General features: G+C 46.1%; 1 protein-coding gene across 1 annotated transcript in view; it reads left to right on the forward strand.

Moving 5' to 3' along the window:
• Window positions 1-22,352, forward strand: part of LOC111156976 (scavenger receptor class A member 3) — a 49,486-nt gene that overhangs the window by 24,554 nt on the left and 2,580 nt on the right. The window contains exon 5 of the mRNA XM_022518163.1: window positions 701-1,744. Within this exon, the coding sequence (XP_022373871.1) occupies window positions 701-1,744 (1,044 nt within the window). The remainder of the gene's footprint in view (window positions 1-700; window positions 1,745-22,352) is intronic.

Genomic DNA, 22,352 nt, shown 5'->3' on the forward strand with positions numbered 1-22,352 from the left:
AGGACCCTGAGATCATGACCTGAGCCGAAATCAAGAGTCAGATGCTTAACCAACTGAGCCACCCAGCCACCCTGAAATTATTTTTAAGATCTTCCAAAGCCTCTTGATAAGTCAAGTCTACCCTACCCTACCGTACGCTACCAAGTCATGATGCTATCTCCTGCTTTAACCAGGGATCTTCTCATTCCAAGACTGAGACAGAAAGAGCCACAATAGAAAGGGTAGAGGAGGTCAGCCATGACAGAAAGAGAAAGTACTAGCTGAGTGATAAATTTAGCAAACCTCTTCTCTGTGCCTCATTTCTCCTCTGTCACAGGGAGAAATAATCCCCATACCATCTTTCCCCCCATAAGTTTGTCGATAATAACAACAAACATATTTGGAGAAATTTTAAGACAAAATATAAATGGGTGGTTCTTGGCAACCTTAGAAAAGTTATGAAGCTATATTCTCAAGAATTCAGTGGCGAGATAGAAAAAATGTCCCCAGTTCTACATTTTATGTCATAGTAAAGACATTTGGTAAAATAATGTTTCATAGAGATGGTAAGGCTTTTTCAAAAGGTTTTCATAGCAGGCTTAGGATAGGAAGAGGGATCAGGAAGCCACTTGACAATCCATTATGCTCTGATATATGTAAAGAAGCAACTTTCGTCCCATGATCCTTCAGCAACTCAAAATGTTGTCCCTTTTCCCTGAAGATCTGAAAGCCCCATACAACTGTTCTTTCTGCCACGAGGCTGGGCAGCTGGAGCAAGAGATCAGAAAACTGCAGGAGGAGCTGGAGGGAATTCAGAAGATGCTCCTGGCCCAGGAGGTACAGCTGGACCAGACGTCTCAGACCCACGAGCTGCTCTCTACCACCAGTAGTCAGATCTCCCAGGAGATGGGCAGCTGTTCCTTCTCCATCCACCAGGTCAACCAGTCTCTGGGGCTCTTTCTTGCCCAGGTGAGAGGCTGGCAGGCCACTACGGCTGGCCTGGACCTCTCTTTGAAGGACCTCACCCAGGACTGCTATGATGTCAAGGCTACGGTCCACCAGATCAACTTCACTGTGGGGCAGACCTCGGAGTGGATCCATGGGATCCAGCGCAAGACTGACGAGGAGACCCTGACCCTCCAGAAGATGGTTACCGACTGGCAGAACTACACCCGGCTCTTCGGCGGCCTGCGCACCATCTCAGCCAAGACCGGAGAAGCAGTCAAGAACATCCAGGCCACCCTGGGGGTCTCCTCGCAGCGCATCAGCCAGAATGCCGAGAGCACACACGACTTGGTGCTGCAGGTCATGGGCCTGCAGCTGCAGCTGGATAACATCTCGTCCTTCCTGGACGACCACGAGGAGAACATGCACGATTTGCAGTACCACACCCGCTATGCCCAGAACCGCACCATGGAGAGGTTCGAGACGCTGGAAGGACGCATGGCTTCGCATGAGATCGAGATCAGCACCATCTTCACCAACATCAATGCCACCGACAACCACGTGCACAGCATGCTCAAGTACCTGGACGATGTGCGGCTCTCCTGCACGCTGGGCTTCCACACGCACGCCGAGGAGCTCTACTACCTGAACAAGTCTGTCTCTCTCATGCTGGGCACCACGGACCTGCTCCGGGAGCGTTTCAGCCTGCTCAGTGCACGGCTGGACTTCAACGTCCGCAACCTCTCCATGATCGTGGAGGAGATGAAGGCTGTGGACACGCAGCACGGAGAAATCCTTCGCAATGTTACCATCGTAAGAGGTAAGAGCCAGACCTGGACCACGTCTGCTACGGAGCCCCCAGAGGGCTGTGGTAATCTTGCCTGACGCAGAAGTTTCCAGCAAAAATCCTGGTAGGCTCATACAATCCTGTAGCAAATGCCAAGGGCAACTGGAAGCTTTAAGAAACACAGTAAGTCCCTCCCCCCTTATCTGTGGTTTCAATTTTCTCCTAATAAGGTATCCTCTGAAGGTCAGTGGCAGCCTAATGCTACATCACAGTGTCTGTGTCCTTCACTGCGCTTTTCCTCATCATTTAGGCATTTTATCACCTCAGGGCATCACAAGAGGGGTAAGTGCAGTACCATTGATATTTTGAGAGGAGACAATATTCATTTAATGCCTAATTTATGTATTAAACTTTATCATAGGGAAGTATATACAGGAAAAAGCAGGCTGTGTCGGGGGTCTTGGAACATAGCCATTGCAGATAAGGGAAGACTACTGTACTTACAAACCTCTTTTGTAAAGGTGCTGTGGCTCCTAACTTTGCCTGCCATACAAAACTGGATTTTCATATGTGGATTTGTTTGATCTGGTTCACACAGAGAAATAGGCAGCCCTCGTCTTGGAAACCCTGTTTTCACATTTTCTCCCTTCCCACCTGATCGCAGGGGCGTACAGCCACCTGCCCCTCGGGATGTCCATCACTCTGATGCTATCTTTTACTCTCATCTCACCCCTGAATTAGCCAGAGTTCTCCAGAAAAACAGAACCTATAAGAGAGAGAGAGAGAGAAATTATTTTAAAAATTGGCTCATGTAACGAAGGAGGCCAGCACGTCCAAAATCTGCTCAGCTGATGTCCCGGTTTGAATCGGAAGGCCAGAAGCTGCTGTAGAACAGGAGGAAGTGATGGGTCAGTGTGAAGGCTACCAGGCAGGAGAATTCTCTGTTACATATAGAAGGGTTGGTCTTTGGTTTTATTCAGGTCTTCAACTGCTTAGATGAGGCCCACCACATTAGGAGAGCAATCTACTTTACTCAGTACCAGTTTAAAATATTAGTCTCATCCATAAACACCCCTACAGACACAACCAGAATAATGTTTGGCCAAATGTCTGGCCACTCTGTGGTCCAGTCCTGTTGACACATAAAATTAACCTCCACAGATCAACTTGGCACCCGTGCACATCTCCTTAAATCATACTTAATCTCCAAATAGGGATACTAACAAGGCTACAATTCTGCCTAATACTCATGATGCGAGTATCCTGTGTACAACCAAAATCACACTCACCCCTTCCCCAGAAGAGAAGGTAAAGTCCTTGAGAGATATTTACTTTTCCCTTTGATATCTCATAACTTAAATACTATGACATAAAGTTAACAATATTTAAATACTGTGATATAAAGTCAATATATTTTATGTTTTATGTTACATGCTAAGAGGATAAGAAAGGGAAGAAAGCAAAAATACTTGCTATATTCATTTATATTTATATATTTATAACACACCAAGGAGGAAATACTCTTGACAAGGAGTACATGGTCATGACTGGTATTTATAACTTCTCCTTCTACGACCCATGTGTATTTTCTTTGTCCTCAGCAAGCATCTTAGCTGGTTATTCTTTACCTGGTAAGGTGATCCAAACCTTCATTCCCGATCTAGGGTCCTACCTAGATTGGACTGGGCTGTTGTAGTTTTCCACTGAATTTATTTCAGGACCTTCTGTGGGATCTTATGAATTCCAGACATGCTCTCCCTTACCTCCATTGTAGAGTAGTGGTCCACTTTCTCCTTGGTAGTCAGGATCAGCTACCCCAGTCAGCACAATATCTTCTTCCTTGCCTACTAATTCAGAAGCCTGAGAAGCCCAAAGTGACCAGGCAGCAGTCTTAACTTCCAGTTCAATGGAGTCATTGTTGTACCCTGGCAGAAACATTCCTTCCTTTCAAGCTAAGATCTCTAAGCCAGCAGAGCATAAGGTTGTGGGAATAAGAAGCAAACATTTTGCTGGTAGGTCACCAGGGGTGATAGTGGGTGGTGTCTTTCTCATCTCCACCCCTTGATCCCAGTTCCAGTGAATCCTGGCTATCAGAGAAATAGCACCATATATATTGGACACTAATTCAGACCGTATACAGCCCTGCAAGATATTGCCACCCAGCTAGCTCGGGAACTGAGTCTTCAAAGGACAATTCAATCTTCTGTCAAGCCAGCTGTTTCAGGGTGGTGAGGACCATGGTAACACCAGTGAATTCCATGATCATGGACCCATTGTTGTACTTCATTTGCTGTAAAGTGATTTCCTTGATCAGAAGCAACGCTACATTGGAATATCACGGAATACCATGATGGCGGATAATGCATTCTGTATGGCATTTTTTGGCAAAAGCACTTCATGCAGGGAGGGCAAATGCATATCCAGAGTAAGTTCCTATTCCAGCAGGGAAAAAACATTGCCCCTTCCATGATGGAAGCGGTCCAGTATAATTAAACTGTCAGCTCGTAGCTGGCTGATCACCCTGTGGAATGGGGCCATACTGGGGATTTGCTGGTGGTCTCTGCTGTTGGCAAATTAGGGACTTGGTGGGAGCCATGGCCAGGCTGGCCTTGGTGACTGGAGGGCCATGTTGCTGACCCCGTGCACAAAATCCATCCCTTGAACCACCCATGAACCACTTTGTTCATGAGCCCATTGGAGGATGACAGGGGTGACTGGAGGAGAAGGCTGACTAGATACTGTGACTATCTCACAGTATAGATCATGCTATATCCACTTGATTGTTAGAATCCACCCCTGCTGAGCTCACCCTTTGGAGAATATTCACGGAGGACACAAATGTCTTCATCCTTCGGAGAGGATTATTCACATAACTCTTCCCCAAATTTTCTTGTCACCAGTTTTTCAGTTGTGTTTCTTCTAAGTCCCTGACTGTCCAGCCAAACCATTGGCCACAGCCTGTGAAGCAGGTTATAATCACACGTCTGACCATTTCTTCTTCCAAGAAAGCATGGCAGCCAGGTAGACTGCCAGAAGTTCTGCCCACTGGGAAGATGTTCGGTTACCACTGTCCTTCAGGGAAGTCTCAAAGAGGGGCTGTGATGTTGCAACTGTCCACTTTCAAGTGATGCCTGCATATCATGGAGAACCAATTGTAAACTAGGCCAGAATCTTCTCTTCCTCCATCAGCTGGTCATAGGGAATTCCCCATAATTCCATAGGTGCAGGCTGGGAGAGAGATGGTAGTATAGTAGAAGTAGGGACCATGGCTATTGGGCCACTTTATCCTGTAACTTAACTTGTGCATTCAGGGCCTGCTCAGGCCTGATTACATATATACCACTTCCCATTGGATGACGGAATGTGTCTCTGTATGCCCAGCTTTGTAACTCAGTGGGTCAGGAAGTACCCAGTTCAAGATGGGCAACTCGGGTGTCATGGTAACTTGGTGGCCCATGGCTAGCATCTGGTCTCTACCCAAGCCCTATCACAGCCCAAGAGCTGTTTCTCAACAGGAGAATAGTGTGACCCACAGATGATGGCATGGCTTTGCTCCAAAATCTGAAGGATCTATAGTGTAGTTCAATAGGGGTCTTCCAAAGGCCCCATACAGCATCCCTACCATCACTGCCATGTTAAACACCATTGGGTCTGCTGGATCATATGGCCCAAGGGGCAAAGTAGCTTACCTCGTAGCCCAGAGCAGTTGCAGAGCCTTCTCTTGTCCTGGGTGCCACGCAAAGCCAGCACCTTTTCAGGTCACTCAGTAAATGGGCTGGAGTAACACACCCAAGTGAGGAAGATGTGTACATTGCCCCCACTAGGCATGCCTCTTTTTTCATTATAGGAGGGGCCAAATGGAAGTTTAGTCTTCACCTTAGAAGGGATATCTCAACATGCCCACATCACTGGACCACTAAGAATTTTACTGAGGTAGAAAGCCCTTGAAATTTTTTTAAAATTTATTTGAGAGAGACAGAGGAAGCATGAGCAGAGAGAGGGAGAAGCAGACTCCTCACTGAGCAGGGAGCCCGATGCAGGGTTCGATCCCAGGACCCTGAAATCATGATGTGAGCGCAAGGCAGACACTAAACCGACTGAGCCATTCAGGGGCCCCAAAGACACTTGAATTTTTGTCATATTTATGTTCCCCCCGACACATAAATGTCTTGCAAAGAGCAAGCTACTACTTACTCGCTCACTAGGTTCAACTGGTATGATATCATCGATGACATGGAAAGGAGATCAAGTTCCCTGTGAACTGAAGTAAGACAGAACTGGAGCAGTGAGATCCCCTGAGGCAGGACAGTGAAGGTGTATTGCTGGTCTTGTCAGCCGGAAGCAGACTGCTTCTGGAGGGCCTTATGAACAAGTATGGGGAAAAACAAACAAACAAACAAAAAAACAAACAAACAAACAAAAACAATTCCCAAATCAATAGCTGCATCCCCAGGGATGTGTTAATTTTCTCAGGCCATGAAACTGCATCTGGTACAGCAGCCACCAGTTGGAATCAACCTTGTTCAGCTTATGAAAATCCACTGTCATTCGCCAAGGTCCACCTGTCCTCTGCACTGGCCAAGTCAGCAAATTTCAAGTTCTTGGTAGGGGTACTCACCTCTGCAGTCCCTCCAGGAATGCAGGATTGCATTGGTTTTACTATTTTCCTAGGTAGAGGCAGTGCCTCTTGGCTTTTCCACCATAATATCCCTTACTCCATGGATCAAGGAACCAATGTGAGGTTCTGCCAGATTCTCAGCATGTCTGTTCCAGTTATGCAATGCAGAACCATGGAAACAACCACAGGGTGGATTCAAGGGCCCCCTGGACTTCCTGTGAGATGGACCTCAGTTAAAACCCCATTGATCACCTGACCTCCATAAGCCCCCAGCTCAGACTGGAGGACCACAGGGGGATTGGGGTCTCCCGGAATCAGTGTCCATTCAGAGCCAGTGTGTGGTAGTTCCCCAAAAGGCTGATTATTTCCTTTTCCCTAGTGCACAGTTATTTTGGTAAAAAAACTGTAGGTCCTTTTGGGAAAGGCTGGGAAAATTAACAATATAAATATTTGGTGTGTACTGGGGTCCTTCCTCAAGGGTAACCAGCTTCCCTTTCATCTAAGTCATTTTGGGTTTGTAAACTGCCTCAAGTCTGAGGAGAAGCCATGACTGTTTTTATAATTCAGATTAGACTTTTGTTCACTTGACCTAGAATTTCTCTGCTTATTCAGAACAGGTAAGAATTTAGTAGGCTTCCTATCTGTTTCACCTCTAGGCACACTATGACCAACTAGCCAATACCATGGGTCTGTGCATGTCAGCCTATCCCCATCACTGCACTGACTCTGCTATCTATTATGGTACCCAGGCTCTCCTTGCCTTAGGCAGTTGAGTGCCACAATTAGGTATTTGCCACACCAGGATCCAATTACTGTCATTGTGGTTAGGTTTCCCAGTTCAGAGACTGCAATTCTCCCTGCAAGGTCTGGCCTACAAAGAATGATCATAGAGCTCTTCAAGGATTCTAAGACTCTCCCCACAGGTTTATTTCTCATAGTCATGGTGAAAGTCATGTCTTCTGGACCTTCCCAGGGTGGGTGAGTGGGTCTCAGAGGATAAACCCACTCCAAAATCCCACTCTCCCTGTCTTTGGATCCCTTTCTTTACATAAAATCATGGCAGACCCAGTATTTTTCACTCACTCCCTGTGGGTCTTTTTGCCCATGCTTCAGCCAATGAAACAAACAAACTGTTAGACTCTTTCTAACTCCCCAAGATGCAACATTACTTAGAAAATCTCTGCTTAGTCAGCCCCTATGAATGAATTTTGCCTGATCCAACATTATATTTCTTCCACCATTATCCCACACCTTTAGTATCCACTACCACAAGTAGTCCCCAGATATCTATCCGTACGAATTAGAAAACTCAGGTAATTCTTTTGGAGTATAGCACACACATACTTTACCTCACTGTTAGGGTCCTGCTGAGAACTGAGTCTAGTTATAGGTCTAGAAGCAAAGAAGGATGGGGAGGTGGGTCCTCAGGAGAATCAGCATTGTCTTGCTTGGCAGTGGGGGAGGCCACTGTCCTCTCCTCAGGCAAGGCAGGGTTCAGACACAGGTTGAGAGGTCATTTTTTAAAAGATTTATTTGTTTATTATTTTAGAGAGAGAGAGAGAGTACAGTGGGGAGAGGCAGAGGGAGAGGGGGAATCTCAAGCAGACTCCCCTGCTGAGTATGGAGCCCAATGAGGGGCTGAGTCCCACAATCCTGAGATCATGATCTGAGTCAAAAATCAAGAGTCAGATGCTTAACTGAGTAGCCAGGTGCCTCGGGAAGTCACTTATACTGGGGGTGGAGAAACTGCTTCCACTGCCAAAGATGACTCATCATAATTTAGGGGTCCAGTGTCCCCAGATCCATCAGGGTCTTCCCATATACCCCCAATCCAACTTTCAGGATCTCATTCCTTCCCAGTCAAAGCCTTTATTTTAACAGGAGACTCCCCAGGAAGCTGGGAATTCGACCTGCATTGCAGTTCAGCCACACAGGATAAGGTATGTTAGATTTCAACAATTTCATCCCTGTAGCTACAGGAGATAAGGGCAGACATAGATTGCAGGTCATTTATGTGACACTTGAGCTGGGAATTTAAATCCCAAGCCCAACCTTTTCTTTCCCCACTTTGTCCAGTAACACTAGGAGCAACCAATCCTCATTATACTCATTATTTTGATAAAAAGTGTTTGAAAGTATCATACACATGGGCACCCAGATCCTTGCCTCTCATAAGTGGTTCATGAGGAGTCCCCAGTACTTTTCATTTCTCTATTATCACATATGCCTTGGACCATTAGACTGCCTTTACTACTTAGAAATAAAGTCATTAGCATCTTTAAATCTTAGATTAGAGAGTCAATTCCAGAAACCCCAGATGAACTTAGAAAACTCATGTTTAATATTGTGTTCCTTTAGAATCACTCTTGGTACCAAAATCTGTATTGGCCAGGGTTCTCTGGAGAAACAGAACCAACCAACAAGATATATATATCCTGTGTCCATTAAGATCTCTGAAAAGAGATACTGATTTACTATAAGGAATTGAAGGAGTTGGCTCACACATTATAGAAGCAAGGAAAGCCCAAGATCTGCAGTGTGAGTCAGCAAACAGAAGACCTGAAGAGCCAATGGTTGCATTATATTCTGAGTCCAAAAGTCTGAGACCCAGGAGAGCTGATGGTGTCATTGCAGTCTGAAGGCTGGCAGGGTCAAGAGCCAGGAAAAGCCAGTGTTTCAGTTCATACCCAAAGGCAGGAAAGAACTGACGTCCCAGTTTGAAGTAGTCAGACAGGTGGAGTTCCCTTTTAGCCTTTCTGTTCCATTAAGGCCTTCAACTGATTGAATGAGACCCACCCACATTGGGGATTTATTCAGTCTACTGATTCAAATATTAATCTCATACAAAGACGCCCTCACAGGCATACCCAGAATAACGTTTGACCAAATATCTTGGCACCCCATGGACTAGTCAATTTGACATATGAAATTAATAATCAGACCTGAGAAAGAAGGAGGAATAAGTCAGATATAACAGAGTCAGCATGGATGAGCAGAAGAGTTCCAGGTGGAGGGAGCAATACATGCAAAGGTCCTGGGGAAAGCGTAGGGCATATACATTATTTTCTTTCATTCCCAGGATCTCTGAAACTGTGAATCCAAAAAGCCTGCAGTGAAGAGCTAGATGCCACATGAGGTCTAGCCAGGCTCACACAGCTATCAAGGAATGGAAACAGGATTCAAATTCAAGGCAGTTGAGATCCAAAGTTGCAAGCTGTCTTGAATGGCCTTCTCCTTTCCTTGTCCCCAGGCTGTTCCGTGTCGTTGTTGTGGGCTTTTCCTGTCTACTCCCCATCAGTTTCCCCAGCAAGGGGCTGACCTCATCTTCCCCTTGGGGTACCTCCATCCCCACCTTACCCCTAGATTCCATATCAAAGGGGGGTTCTCTGGCCCACTCCTTCAGTTCACTTGAAATGCTCTATGGCTTCTGCTTATGAGAAGTTCATTATGAAATGAGCACTGTATTCATCTGCTCAGGCTGCTGATGCAAAGTATTACTGACTAGGAGGCTTGAAGAACAGAAATGTATTGTCTCACAGCTCTGGAGGTCAGAGTCTGAGATCAAGGTTGGTCCCTTCTGAGGGCTATGAGCCTCTGTTCCAGGCCTTGGCTTATAGGTGGCCAGCTTCACCCTGGGTCTCTTCATCTTCTCTCTGTGCATGTCTGTCTCTGTGTCCAGTTTCCCCTTTTCATAAAGATACCAGTCATATTGGATTTGGTGTTACCTAGTGGCCACATTTAAAATTGATTCTGTGAAGACTCTGTCTCCAAGGAAGGTCATATTCCAAGGTACTGGGGGTTAGGACTTCAGATTATGAATTTTGAGGGGACCCAATTCAATCCCTAACAAATACTATTACTTTTTCATTCTACTCCTTCACGGCAGTAGACCCAACAGTTTTTGTCTTGTAAAAGAGTCCAAAAGAACTCCTAATCAGGATTCTTTTACACTAGGAATCTGGATGGCTATACCCAGGTTCCCTGAATCCTTCCAGAGGAAGCATGTCTCTTGGTGGAAAGAATGTTCAACCTGAAAATATAACTAGTCTTGGCTCTAGATAAAAGAATTAGTTAGCTACTGAGATATGGCAGTTCCAGAATTTATGGTTTGCAGTTTGGGGGCCAAACATCTGGGCCTGATAACCAAGGGAGCTCCAAGGATAAAGAAGGGAGGGTCCCATGATCCTAGACACCTCTGTTCTCTCTGCAGAGCACAGACTTGGAACCAGCCTCTCTGATTCTATTTTGCTTTAACCATTTAATCTCGAACATATATTGCCCTTATTTTTTTTATCAGTGAGCATTTCTACTGCCACTAGGGTTGTTTTTTTTTTTTACCTCTAGATTGGTGGTGTTGGGTGGGGGTAGGTCTTGTTTGCCTGCTGTCATATTTTTGCAACAAAGCCAGGTACTGAGTGTTTCTTGGGTAACTGAAATCTTCCCTCAGTATTTTACCTAAAATATGTATCTCTAAGATACAACCTCTAGGATGCGTTTTTCCAGCAAAGGCCTTACTAGGTAGTTCTTGCGGTTCATTCTCTGGTCATTTTGTATTTTCGTTGCATTGAGCCCAAGAACAAGTGGAATATAAAGCTTTCCCAATGTCAAAGCACATTCACACACTTTGTTTCATTTCAGCCTCAAAACTACCTTTGTATAGTAGACAAGGCAACATCAAGGAGTCGGTGTCTTTATTTTACAGAAAGGTGACCTGAGACTGGGGAAGGTGAAGGCATGAACTCAAGGGCACACTATGATTTTAAAAACTGACCACTTGTCGTGGCTCTGAGATACACACGTCCACTGTCCAGCCTGAAGAGGAGACACTGAGAGCATGAGCTTGCGGATACCAAAAAGGACTTTCCACTCAGGTCCTGCCTAGGTGTAGAGGTGTGGGGTGGAGAGTGAAGAAGGGGAAGATGATACTCAAGGTGTTGGAGGGGAGCCTCATTCTAAGTATTACCCAGTTAGAGTCATGGGAATTTTTATCTGCTCGTGTGCTGATAATGGCAGCGTTCTCATCCAAGGACCTCATCTTAGTGGGCAAGCAAGTTGGGACATTTGTTTCAGCCACTTCCAACTCTTGTTCTTGCACATCTGTCTACATTCCTCTTGGTTTGTTAAAGCAGCACATGAAAATACTTTCTCATCAGTGAGAGAATTTCAGGTACAAAATGTACATCCCTTCCTAAAGGAACTTGGTTCTCATTCTTTCCTGCACAGACAGGTGCTGCCAGCCTCTCATGTTGGAACTGGCAGTGAGGTCTCCCCCTGGCTGGAGCTGAGCTGCTCTCTAGAATACAGGGGGTGGGACAGCAGGGACCACAGCCAACAGGGAGGTGCTGAGTGCGGACTGAAGGGCTGGACTCTTAAACGATGTGGGAGAGAAGTCTGACTTTTAAATTTGCTCTGAGTCTGTAGACAGAATCACTTCATCGTTCCAAGCCTCTGTTGTTTGTTTTTGTTCTTCATCTGTAAGGGAAAAGATAAGACCAGCTGGTCTTTGAGACCCCTTTTAGCTCCATTTGCTCAACAGAAAGCCTGTGATACTTCCGTAGTCTTTGTCCCTCCCATAAGATAGTTCCCTCTTCCTATTCTGTAGGATGATTTCTGTGTCTGTGATAGACAGTGTCTGTACTGGGACTGTCGCTAGGGAACTGGAGACAGGAAACCATCATTGCTTATTAGCTGAGTGATCTTGGACAAGGCTCTTGGCTACTTTCAATACAGTTTCCCTTATCTACAAATAGGAACATTAATACCTGCCTTACTTATATGCTATGGGGTAGCCATGAGTATCATTGCCAGCAATGGGTATGAACAAGTTTTTGTAAACTATAAAAATGTGTCCTAATTTCAGGATTAGGACTGAATCTAATTTGCTTGTTGATGGGCTCCTTGTCTCAATGACCAAAAACCCAGCAGAGTGCCTGCCCTTGGAAGGCACTCAGGAAACATTTGCTTAGTGAATGCATAATGAAAGCATAAACAAGGCTAGAAGCTAAGGGTGGGCAAGGAAGGTGACACTTGGCCTATTTTTTTCTTTTTTTAGAGAGAGAGTTAGAGAATGCATGCACTCAAGTGGGGAGGGACAAAGGGAGTGAATCTTAAGCAGGCTCCACGTCCAGCACAGAGCCCAACACGGGGCTCAGTGTCACCACCCTGAGATCAGGGCCTGAGCTGAAATCAAATCAGACACCTAACCAACTGCTGCTCTGACACTTGGCCTATTTCTGACACACTCGTGATTACCATGCATGGTCCTGGAGGACTGTTTACAAGGTCCCTACCACCTTATTGGTCTTAAACTCTATTGTCTCCCCAGCACCACTGAATGAAGCTGAATGTTCTGTTTGACTTCTCTGCCCCTTCTCAATTCCTTACAGCAATTGCACACACAGCCTCCTTTCCTCCTGAATCTTGGCCGTCCTGAACTCCAGCCCCAAAGAGGCTGTTGAAAACCCAGCTTAGCTTCTCAGCCTGACAGCTGCAGCCTTCTGTCTGGCTTCTCAGGGGTTCTGCCCACACTAATCACTAATCAACAAATGCCTTGAGAAGCAACATGGCCAAGAGGGCCAGGCTTTCAGGGGTCTCCCTTCTCCCTGTGATTTTGGCCTTTGGTCTCTCTCCGAAGACATCAGAAGGATGTCTTGCTACTTGATCTGATGATCTGATGATTCAGATTGTTCTCCATGGGAGAAGTTCGGTCTGCTGCCATCTACTGTGTCACCGAAGTAGAAGTCCATTGTCATTGGTCATTTTTCCTGTGTTCCTCAGGTGACAGCAGCCAACATCAACAGCCCCTGACCCAAGCTAACATATTCACTGAATGGAGGGAAGCCTGAGGTGCAAGGAGGGACAGACGCTTACCCAGTCATCCGATTTGTTAATATCAGACCTGGGGCCCAAACCCAGGTCCTCCAAAGGCGAGGCCAGTGCGCCTTCCATGGCACCAGCCTTCCAAGAGGCGCCCTTCCCGTTTCTACCTCTTTCTGTCCTTGTAGGCTGGCCTGCGGTTTTGGACCATGAGAGGTACTGTGGGCCCTTCCTGCCCACGCGCTACCCCACCCATGGGTGGGCCGTGTTGAGTGCTGACAGACTTGCTGCTTCTGTGCATACGCACGTGCGCACGCGTGCGCGCTTGCACACACACACACACACACACACACACACCTCCTTCTCCTCCGGGTTCCCGGTGCAGACCAGGAGCAGACCACCTACTCGTCCCAGACATGCAGTCAGTTGTGGCTCTATCCTAATGGGCCGGGATGGCCTAATTATAGTCTCTGGCTTCCTGGGTAATTATGGGCCTCCCCAGAACTCCAGGGTGCCCCATGCCTCTCCCCCCAACTCTGCACCTCAGCCACTGCCACTCAGTTTCCTCCTTTGCTTTAAATGTCCCTCCACTGCCCAGAGCAGGATCCAGCCCCCCACTCCTCTGCCCTTAGCCCTACTCATACTACGATCTGATTATGGGCTGTGTCAGGGGCACCCTGTCCTGCAGAGTGCCTCGGTCAGCCTCTGTCCACATTCCTGGCTCCTAAGCTCACCACCAAGCTATGGTTGTTTACTTCCTCCCGGCTAGACCCAGGGCCGCCAGCCCTCCCCGCTGAGTGCATGATTCATGGCTGGCCAGGGAGGGACCCGCAGGGTCTCGGCTCACCTTCAGGTTCCCCTTCCCCGCTCCGTGGGGACCCTCCCTCTCCTCTGGGCAGCACCAGGCAGGAGGCCCCAACAGAGGGAGGCCAGGGGGAGTTGGGGGCTGGGGAAAGGGCCAGGAGCCCCCAGCCACAGTGTGATGAGGACCAGAGGCAGCAGGGTCGGGGGAGGGAGCATGGGTTTCAGGGTTTCAGGTCTGGCTTTAAATCTTATCTCTACCCCCTTCCTGCTGATGACCTTAGGCAGGCAGCCAGCTTCTGCACCCCTGTTCCTCATCTCTAGAATGGGACAGCAAGCTCAGTGTGCGGCGCTAACACAGGAGAGGCTTGGCAGACACACGTTCGCTCCTCGTATGGCCCTTCCCTTTTCCAAGAGAAGGCAGGTCACGGATAAGTTAGAGTGAGCCGGGGGCTGGATGTCATGGGCACACCGACACAGGGCAGGCTCCATCCACTGGCCCCTGATGAGGGCAGCTAGGGAGGCCTGGGAAGTTGTCCCAGATGAGGCCACCCCGCCTGATGTCCTCAAGGGGACTGTCTAGGGCATCCTTCTGTGTTCTCAGAGACAGGGTCAGTGGGTGCAGCCACGACTGGGGCTGTGGAGAGGGATGTGGCTCTTTCCCCTGAAGACCTCCTTCCACTCAGGCTGGGGACTGCCGCCTCCTGGGGCAGCAAGGTGGGCACACAACACACCTTCTTTCCAGGCTCATGGGTGCCTAACCTAATCCATCCAGGGAAGGCGCCAGGAGCTCCCCCAGGAAGAGGAGGCTGCGGGGGTTGGTGGGGATGGGCAGAAGAGAGGGCCTTTACCCTCTGCCTTCTCTCCCTTACGACTGGCATAGAGACCCTGAGAAGCCTTCGCAGCCAGCTGCTCCCAACCTTGAGCAAGAGAGGAGGGGCAGCTGATGAAGACAGTGGGGGAGGCAAGGATGGGGTCCCCGGAGAGAGTGAGGGGGCTCCTGCTGGACCTGGAGACTGCTTAAAGCAGGGCGACCTTGTCGAGAGGAGACTGCTCGTGCTTTTCCTGGCTCATGGCTGGAAACAGGGAGTGTGGAGCCCTCCATCCAGGAACAAGAGTGGAAGGCACAGCCATGGTTGGAAGTCGAGCAGGTAAGGAACCAGGAAGCTGTGTTCCCAGAGCAAGCAGACGCTGATCCCAAAAAAGCAGGCCGGGGAACAGGGACAGAGGCAGGAAGAGGGGTCGTGGTGGAGTTCCAGGGGTCCTTCGGAACTGTCAAGGGTGACTCTCGATTTTCTAGATGAGAGCTGAGCTCCCGAGTGGGCAGAACTTGCCCATCGTAACTCCAGGGCCCTCTGATTCCCAGCCACCCACCCAGCCTCCAGGGCCTCTCCACCTCCTAAGTGCTCTGCTGTTCCAACCTCAGCGGGCTCAAAGTGCCAAGTCCAGAACCGGGTGAAGACTGACCAGCACCATGATTTTGCCAGCTCCTAGCAAGTCCTGCCAGGCGGTGGGGGGGTGGGGTGGGTGTGTCCCCAACATGGGCCTCTCCCTGTCCCAGGTGGTTCGGGCTGCCTCGCTATGGGCTGCAGGACAGGGAGAGGGAATGGGCGAGGGAGGAGGGCCTCTGCAAACCTGCCTCTGGGCTGCATCCAGGCCAGGTGTCCCCTCCAGAGCCAGCCAGCCTCACCCTGGTCCCTGCCAGCGGGGTGACAGAATTCCAGCCTGTGCAGCTGGCCGGCCACATGAGCTGAGCCCACACAGGGCACATCCCCTGTGTGGGGGAAAGTGGGCATGGGCGGGGGGTGGGCAGAGAATGGCTGGAAGGTTTTTATTGGCCTTCATGGAGCTGACTCTGTCTGGGCTCCAGTTTCCAGTTTAGATCCCAGTTTAGATCTGAAAAAGGGTGGTGTCACTGACACTCTGTTCCCCAGTAACCCTCGGGGAAGCAGACACAAAGGGAGTTGGCGGCGGGGAGCTTGGGCAACAGGTAGCATCAGCCAGGATTCACAGCCACGGCGTCTTCCTCAGCTGGGGAGGAGGCCCTGGCGCCACAGACCTGGGTCACGGCCATGGGCAGGGCTCCCAGCTCCCAGCTGCAGGATCCCTCGTCCCTGAGAGGCCCACCTGGGTTGTGGTTTCCGCTCAGGGGTCCCTGAGAATGCTGCTTCACCTCTCTGGGCTTTTTCGTTGCCTCCTCTGTGAAATGGAATTGGACTGGCTCCCACCTGGCTCGAAAAGGCTGCAAGTCTTTCGCAAGAGGACTCATGCAGCCGCTGCATTCTCAGGGATAGCTGAGTCCCGGCATGAAAATTCAGCCCCCAGGCCAGCCCTGGGGCCCACTGCTCCCACAGCCCCTACGCAGCGTCCTTTGCAGAGACCACTGAAGAAAGCCGGGTCTTTGCTGGGCCTTTGTTGTATGGTCTTCATGAGGCCGGAGGGTCCTCTTTCCTCCACGCTCCGGGCATTGAGAGATGCCTTGGGCAGAGTGATGGCCACACTGTGCTTTGTATCCTCAGGGTTGGTACAACTCCGGGAGGTGGTGACTTTCAGACCCACCTTTTCAGAGGGATATTACAGTCCTCTGTCCCCTGGCTTGGGAGCTAACCTGGGCTCTTTAAGGACAGACCACATCTTCATCTCGGCATTTCCCCCAGGCGCTGGGCCAGAGCCACGTGGGAGCAGGGGGCCCTCAGCTGTGGGGGGGAGCTTTCCTGCCACGTGCCAGGCTCCATGCCCAGGGCGGGAGATGTGAGCTGTGGCCCTCACTCTCTTGCTGGGGTTCCACAGTCTAGTTGAGTTCACCAGATAAGCACCAAGGGTTTGCTTTCACTGTACTGCAACATCTTTTTTTTTTAATTTTAATTTTTAATTTTTTAAATTAACATATAATGTATTATTAGCCCCAAGGATACAGGTCTGTGAATTGCCAGGTTTACATACTTCACAGCACTCACCATAGCACATACCTTCCCCAATATCCATAGGCCAACCACCCCCTCCCTATCCCCCTCCCCACAGCAACCCTCAGTTTGTGAGATTAAGAGTCTCTTATGGTTTGTCTCCTTCCCGATCTCATGTTGTTTCATTTATTCTTTTCCTACCCCCCAAGCCTCCCACGTTGCCTATCAACTTTTTCACATCAAGGACATCATATGATAATTGTCTTTCTCTGATTGACTTATTTCACTAAGCATAATACCCTCTAATTCCATCCACGTCATCGCAAATGGCAAGATTTCATTTCTTTTGATGGCTGCTTAGTATTCCATTGTATATATATACCACCTCTTCTTTATCCATTCATCTGTTGATGGACATCTCGGTTCTTTCCATAGATATTCTGGACGTTGCTGCTATAAACATTGGGGTGCATGTGCCCCTATGGATCACTACATTTGTATCTTTAGGGTAAATACCCAGTAGTGCGATTACTGGGTTGTAGGGTAGCTCTATTTTCAACTTTTTGAGGAACCTCCATGCTGTTTTCCAGAGTGGTTGCACCAGCTTGCACTCCCACCAACAGTGTAGGAGCGTTCCCCTTTCTCCACATCCTCGCCAGCATCTGTCATTTCCTGGTTTGTTAATTTTAAGCCATTCTGACTGGTGTGAGGTGGTATCTCATTGTGGTTTTGATTTGTATTTCCCTGATGCCGAGTGATGTGGGGCACTTTTTCTTGTGTCTGTTGGCCATCTGGATGTCTTCTTTGCAGAAATGTCTGTTCATGTCCTCTGCCCATTTCTTGATTGGATTATTTGTTCTTTTGGTGTTGAGTTTGATATGTTCTTTATAGATTTTGGATAGTAGCCCTTTATCTGACATGTCGTTTGCAAATATCTTCTCCCATTCTGTCAGTTGTCTTTTGGTTTTGTTAACTGTTTCCTTTGCTGTGCAAAAGCTTTTGATCTTGATGAAATCCCAATAGTTCATTTTTGCCCTTGCTTCCCTTGCCATTGGCGATGTTCCTAGGAAGAAGTCGCTGCGGCTGAGGTCGAAGAGGTTGCTGCCTGTGTTCCCTTCAAGGATTTTGATGGATTCCTTTCTCACATCGAGGTCCTTCATCCATTTTGAGTCTATTTTCATGTGTGGTGTAAGGAAATGGTCCAGTTTCATTTTTCTGCATGTGGCTGTCCAATTTTCCCAACACCATTTGTTGAAGAGACTCTCTTTTTTCCATGGGACATTCTTTCCTGCTTTGTCGAAGATTAGTTGACCATAGAGTTGAGGTTCTATTTCTGGGCTTTCTATTATGTTCCATTGGTCTATATGTCTGTTTTTGAGCCAGTACCATACTGTCTTGATGAAGACAGCTTTGTAATAGAGCTTGAAGTCTGGAATTGTGATGCCACCAACTTTGGCTTTCTTTTTAAACATTCCTCTGTCTGTTTGAGGTCTTTTCTGGTTCCATATAAATTTTAGGATTACTTGTTCCATTCCTTTGGAAAAAATGGATGGGATTTTGATAGGGATTGCATTAAACGTGTAGATTGCTTTAGGTAGCATAGACATTTTCACAATATTTGTTCTTCTAGTCCATGAGCATGGAACATTTTTCCATTTCTTTGTGTCTTCCTCAATTTCTTTCATAAGTACTTTATAGTTTTCTGAGTACAGATTCTTTGCCTCTTTGGTTAGGTTTATTCCTAGGTATCTTATGGTTTTGGTGCAATTGCAAATGGGATTAACTCCTTAATTTCTCTTTCTTCTGTCTTGTTGTTGGTGTAGAAAAATGCAACTGATTTCTGTGCATTGATTTTATATCCTGGCCCTTTACTGAATTCCTGTACAAGTTCTAGCAGATTTGGAGTGGAGTCCTTTGGGGTTTCCACATAAAGTATCAAATCATCTGCAAAGAATGATAGTTTGACTTCTTCTTTGCTGATTTGGATGCCTTTAATTTCTTATTGTTGTCTGACTGCTGAGGCTAGGACTTCTAGTACTATGTTGAATAGCAGTGCTGCTAGTGGACATCCCTGCCATGTTTCTGACCTTAGTGGAAAAGCTCTTAGTTTTTCTCCATTGAGAATGATATTCGCTGTGCATTTTTCATAGATGGATTTGATGATATTGAGGTACGTGCTCTCTATCTCTACACTTTGAAGAGTTTTGATCAAGAAAGGATGCTGTACTTTGTCAAATGCTTTTTCAGCATCTATTGAGAGTATCATATGGTTCTTGTTCTTTCTTTTATTAATGTATTGTATCACATTGATTGATTTGTGGATGTTGAACCAAACTTGCAGCCCTGGAATAAACCCCGCTTGGTCATAGTGAATAATCCTTTTAATGTACTGTTGGATCCTATTGGCTAGTATTTTGGTGAGAATTTTTGCATCTGTGTTCATCAAGGATATTGGTCTGTAATTCTCTTTTTTGATGGGATCTTTGTCTTGTTTTGGGATCAAGGTAATGCTAGCCTCATAAAATGGGTTTGGAAGTTTTCCTTCCATTTCTATTTTTTGGAACAGTTGCAGGAGAATAGGAATTAATTCTTCTTTAAATGTTGGTAGAATTCCCCTGGGAAGCCATCTGGCCCTGGGTTCTTGTTTGTTGGGAGATTTTTGATGACTGCTTCAATCTCCTTACTGGCTATGGGTCTGTTCAGGTTTTCTATTTCTTCCTGGTTCAATTGTGGTAGTTTATATGTCTCTAGGAATGCATCCATTTCTTCCAGATTGTCAAATTTGCTGGCATAATTGCTCATAATATGTTCTTATAATTGTTTGTATTTCTTTGGTGTTGGTTCAATTCCAGACTCCTCTTTCACTCATGACTTTATTTATTTAGGTCCTTTCTCTTTTCTTTTTGATAAGTCTGCCAGGGGTTTATCAAGCTTACTAATTCTTTCAAAAAACCAGCTCCTAGTTTCATTGATTTGCTCTATTGGGTTTTTTATGTTTCTATTTCATTGATTTCTGCTCTAATCTTTATTATTTTCTTCTCCTGCTGGGTTTAGGCTTTTTTTGTTGTTCTTTCTCCAGCTCCTTTAGGTGTAGGGTTAGGTTGTGTATTTCAGACCTTACTTGTTTCTTGAGAAAGGCTTGTATCACCATATATTTTCCTCTCAGGACTGCCTTTGCTGTGTCCTACAGATTTTCAACCATTGTGTTTTCATTATCATTTGTTTCCATGAATTTTTTCAATTCTTCTTTAACTTCCTGGTTGACCCATTCATTCTTGAGAAGGATGCTCTTTAGTCTCCATGTATTTGGGTTCTTTCCAAATTTCCTCTTGTGATTGAGTTCTAGCTTCAGAGCATTGTGGTCTGAAAATATGCAGGGAATGATCCCAGTCTTTTGGTACCAATTGAGACCTGATTTATGACCCAGGATGTGATCTATTCTGGAGAATGTTCCATGTGCACCAGAGAAGAATGTGTATTCCATTGCTTTGGGATGGGATGTTCTGAATATATCTGTGATGTCCATCTGGTCCAGTGTGTCATTTAAGGCCTTTATTTCCTTGTTGATCTTTTGCTTAGATGATCTGTCCTTTTCAGTGATGGGGGGGTGTTAAAGTTCCCTACTATTATTGTATTATTGTTGATGTGTTTCTTTGATTTTGTTATTAATTGATTTATATAGTTGGCTGCTTCCATGTTAGGGCCATAGATTTTAAAATTGTTAAATCTTCTTGTTGGACGAACCTTTTGAGTATGATATAGTGTCCTTCCTCATCTCTTATTATAGTCTTTGGCTTAAAATCTAATTGATCTGATATAAGGATTGCCACCCCAGCTTTCTTTTGATGTCCATTAGCATGGTAAATTGTTTTCCACTCCTCACTTTAAATCTGGATGTGTCTTTGGGTCTAAAATGTGTTTCTTGTAAACAGCATATTGATGGATTTTGTTTTTTTATCCATTCTGTTGCCCAGGGTCTTTTGATTGGAACATTTACCCATTTACATTCAGGGTAACTATTGAGAGATATGAAATTAGTACCATTGTGTTGCCTGTAGTGTGACTGTTACTGTATATTGGCTCTGTTCCTTTCTGGTCTACTACTTTCAGGCTTTCTCTTTGCTTAGAGGACCCCTTTAATATTTCCTGTAGAGCTGGTTTGGTGTTCACAAATTCTTTTAGTTTTTGTTTGTCCTGGAAGGTTTTTATCTCTCCTTCTATTTTCAATGACAGCCTAGCTGGATATAGAATTCTTGGCTGCATGTTTTTCTCATTTAGTGCTCTGAATATATCATGCCAGTTCTTTCTGGCCTGCCAGGTCTCTATGGATAAGTCTGTTGAAAATCTAATATTTTTACCATTGTATGTTACAGACTTCTTGTCCCAGGTTGCTTTCAGGATTTTCTCTTTGTCCCTAAGACTTGTAAATTTTACTATTAGGTCATGGGGTGTGGACCTCTTCTTATTGATTTTGACGGGGGTTCTCTGCACCTCCTGGATTTTGATGCTTGTTCCCTTTGTCATATTAGGGAAATTCTCTACAATAATTCTCTCCAATATACCTTCTGCTCCCCTCTCTCTTTCCTCTTCTTCTGGAACTCCAATTATTCTAATGTCATTTCATCTTATGGTATCACTCATCTCTTGAATTCTCCCCTCATGGTCCAGTAGTTGTTTGTCTCTCTTTTGCTCAACTTCTTTATTCTTTGTCATTTGGTCTTCTATATCACTAATTCTTTCTTCTGCCTCATTTATCCTAGCTGTAAGAGCCTCCATTTTTTATTGCGTCTCATTAATACCTTTTTTGATTTCAGCTCGGTTAGATTTTACTTCTTTTATTTCTCCCGAAAGGGCTTTTATTTCTCCAGACAGGGTTTCTGTAATATCTTCCATGCCTTTTTCAAGCCCAGCTAGCACCTTGAGAATCGTCATTCTGAACTCTAGATCTGACATATTACCAATGTCTGCATTGATTAGGTCCCTAGCCTTCGGTACTGCCTCTTGGTTTTTGGGTTTTTTTTGTTTTTGTTTTTGTTTTTTTTGTGGTGGGTTTTTCCACCTTGTCATTTTATCCAGAGAAGACTATATGAAGGAGAGAATAAAATACTAAAAGGGTGGCAAAGACCCCTGGAAAATATGTGCTAACCAAATCAGAAGAGACCCCAAATCGTGGGGAGAAGAAAGGGGGTAAAAAGAAGTTAAAAACATTTTTTTTAGAAAAAAGAAAATATACATATTAGACTGATGAATAGAACAGAGCCACCCACTTAATTTTGGAAATATTTTGGTCTCTTAGAAGAAACTACCTCCCAAAACTTTAAAGAAAGAAAAAGTTATATATATGTATGTATACACACACACACACACACACACATATATATATATGTGTACACACACACACACACACAAAATAAGGGTAAACACGATGAAGGGATAGAATATGACTATAAAGATGAAAACTGAAAAAAAATTCTAAGAAAGGAGTTGATAAGGTAAGTTGGTT

This window comes from Enhydra lutris, unplaced genomic scaffold, assembly GCF_002288905.1.
Source record: "Enhydra lutris kenyoni isolate GAN:26980312 unplaced genomic scaffold, ASM228890v2 scaffoldscaffold3, whole genome shotgun sequence".
In the NCBI taxonomy this organism is placed as follows: domain Eukaryota; kingdom Metazoa; phylum Chordata; class Mammalia; order Carnivora; family Mustelidae; genus Enhydra; species Enhydra lutris.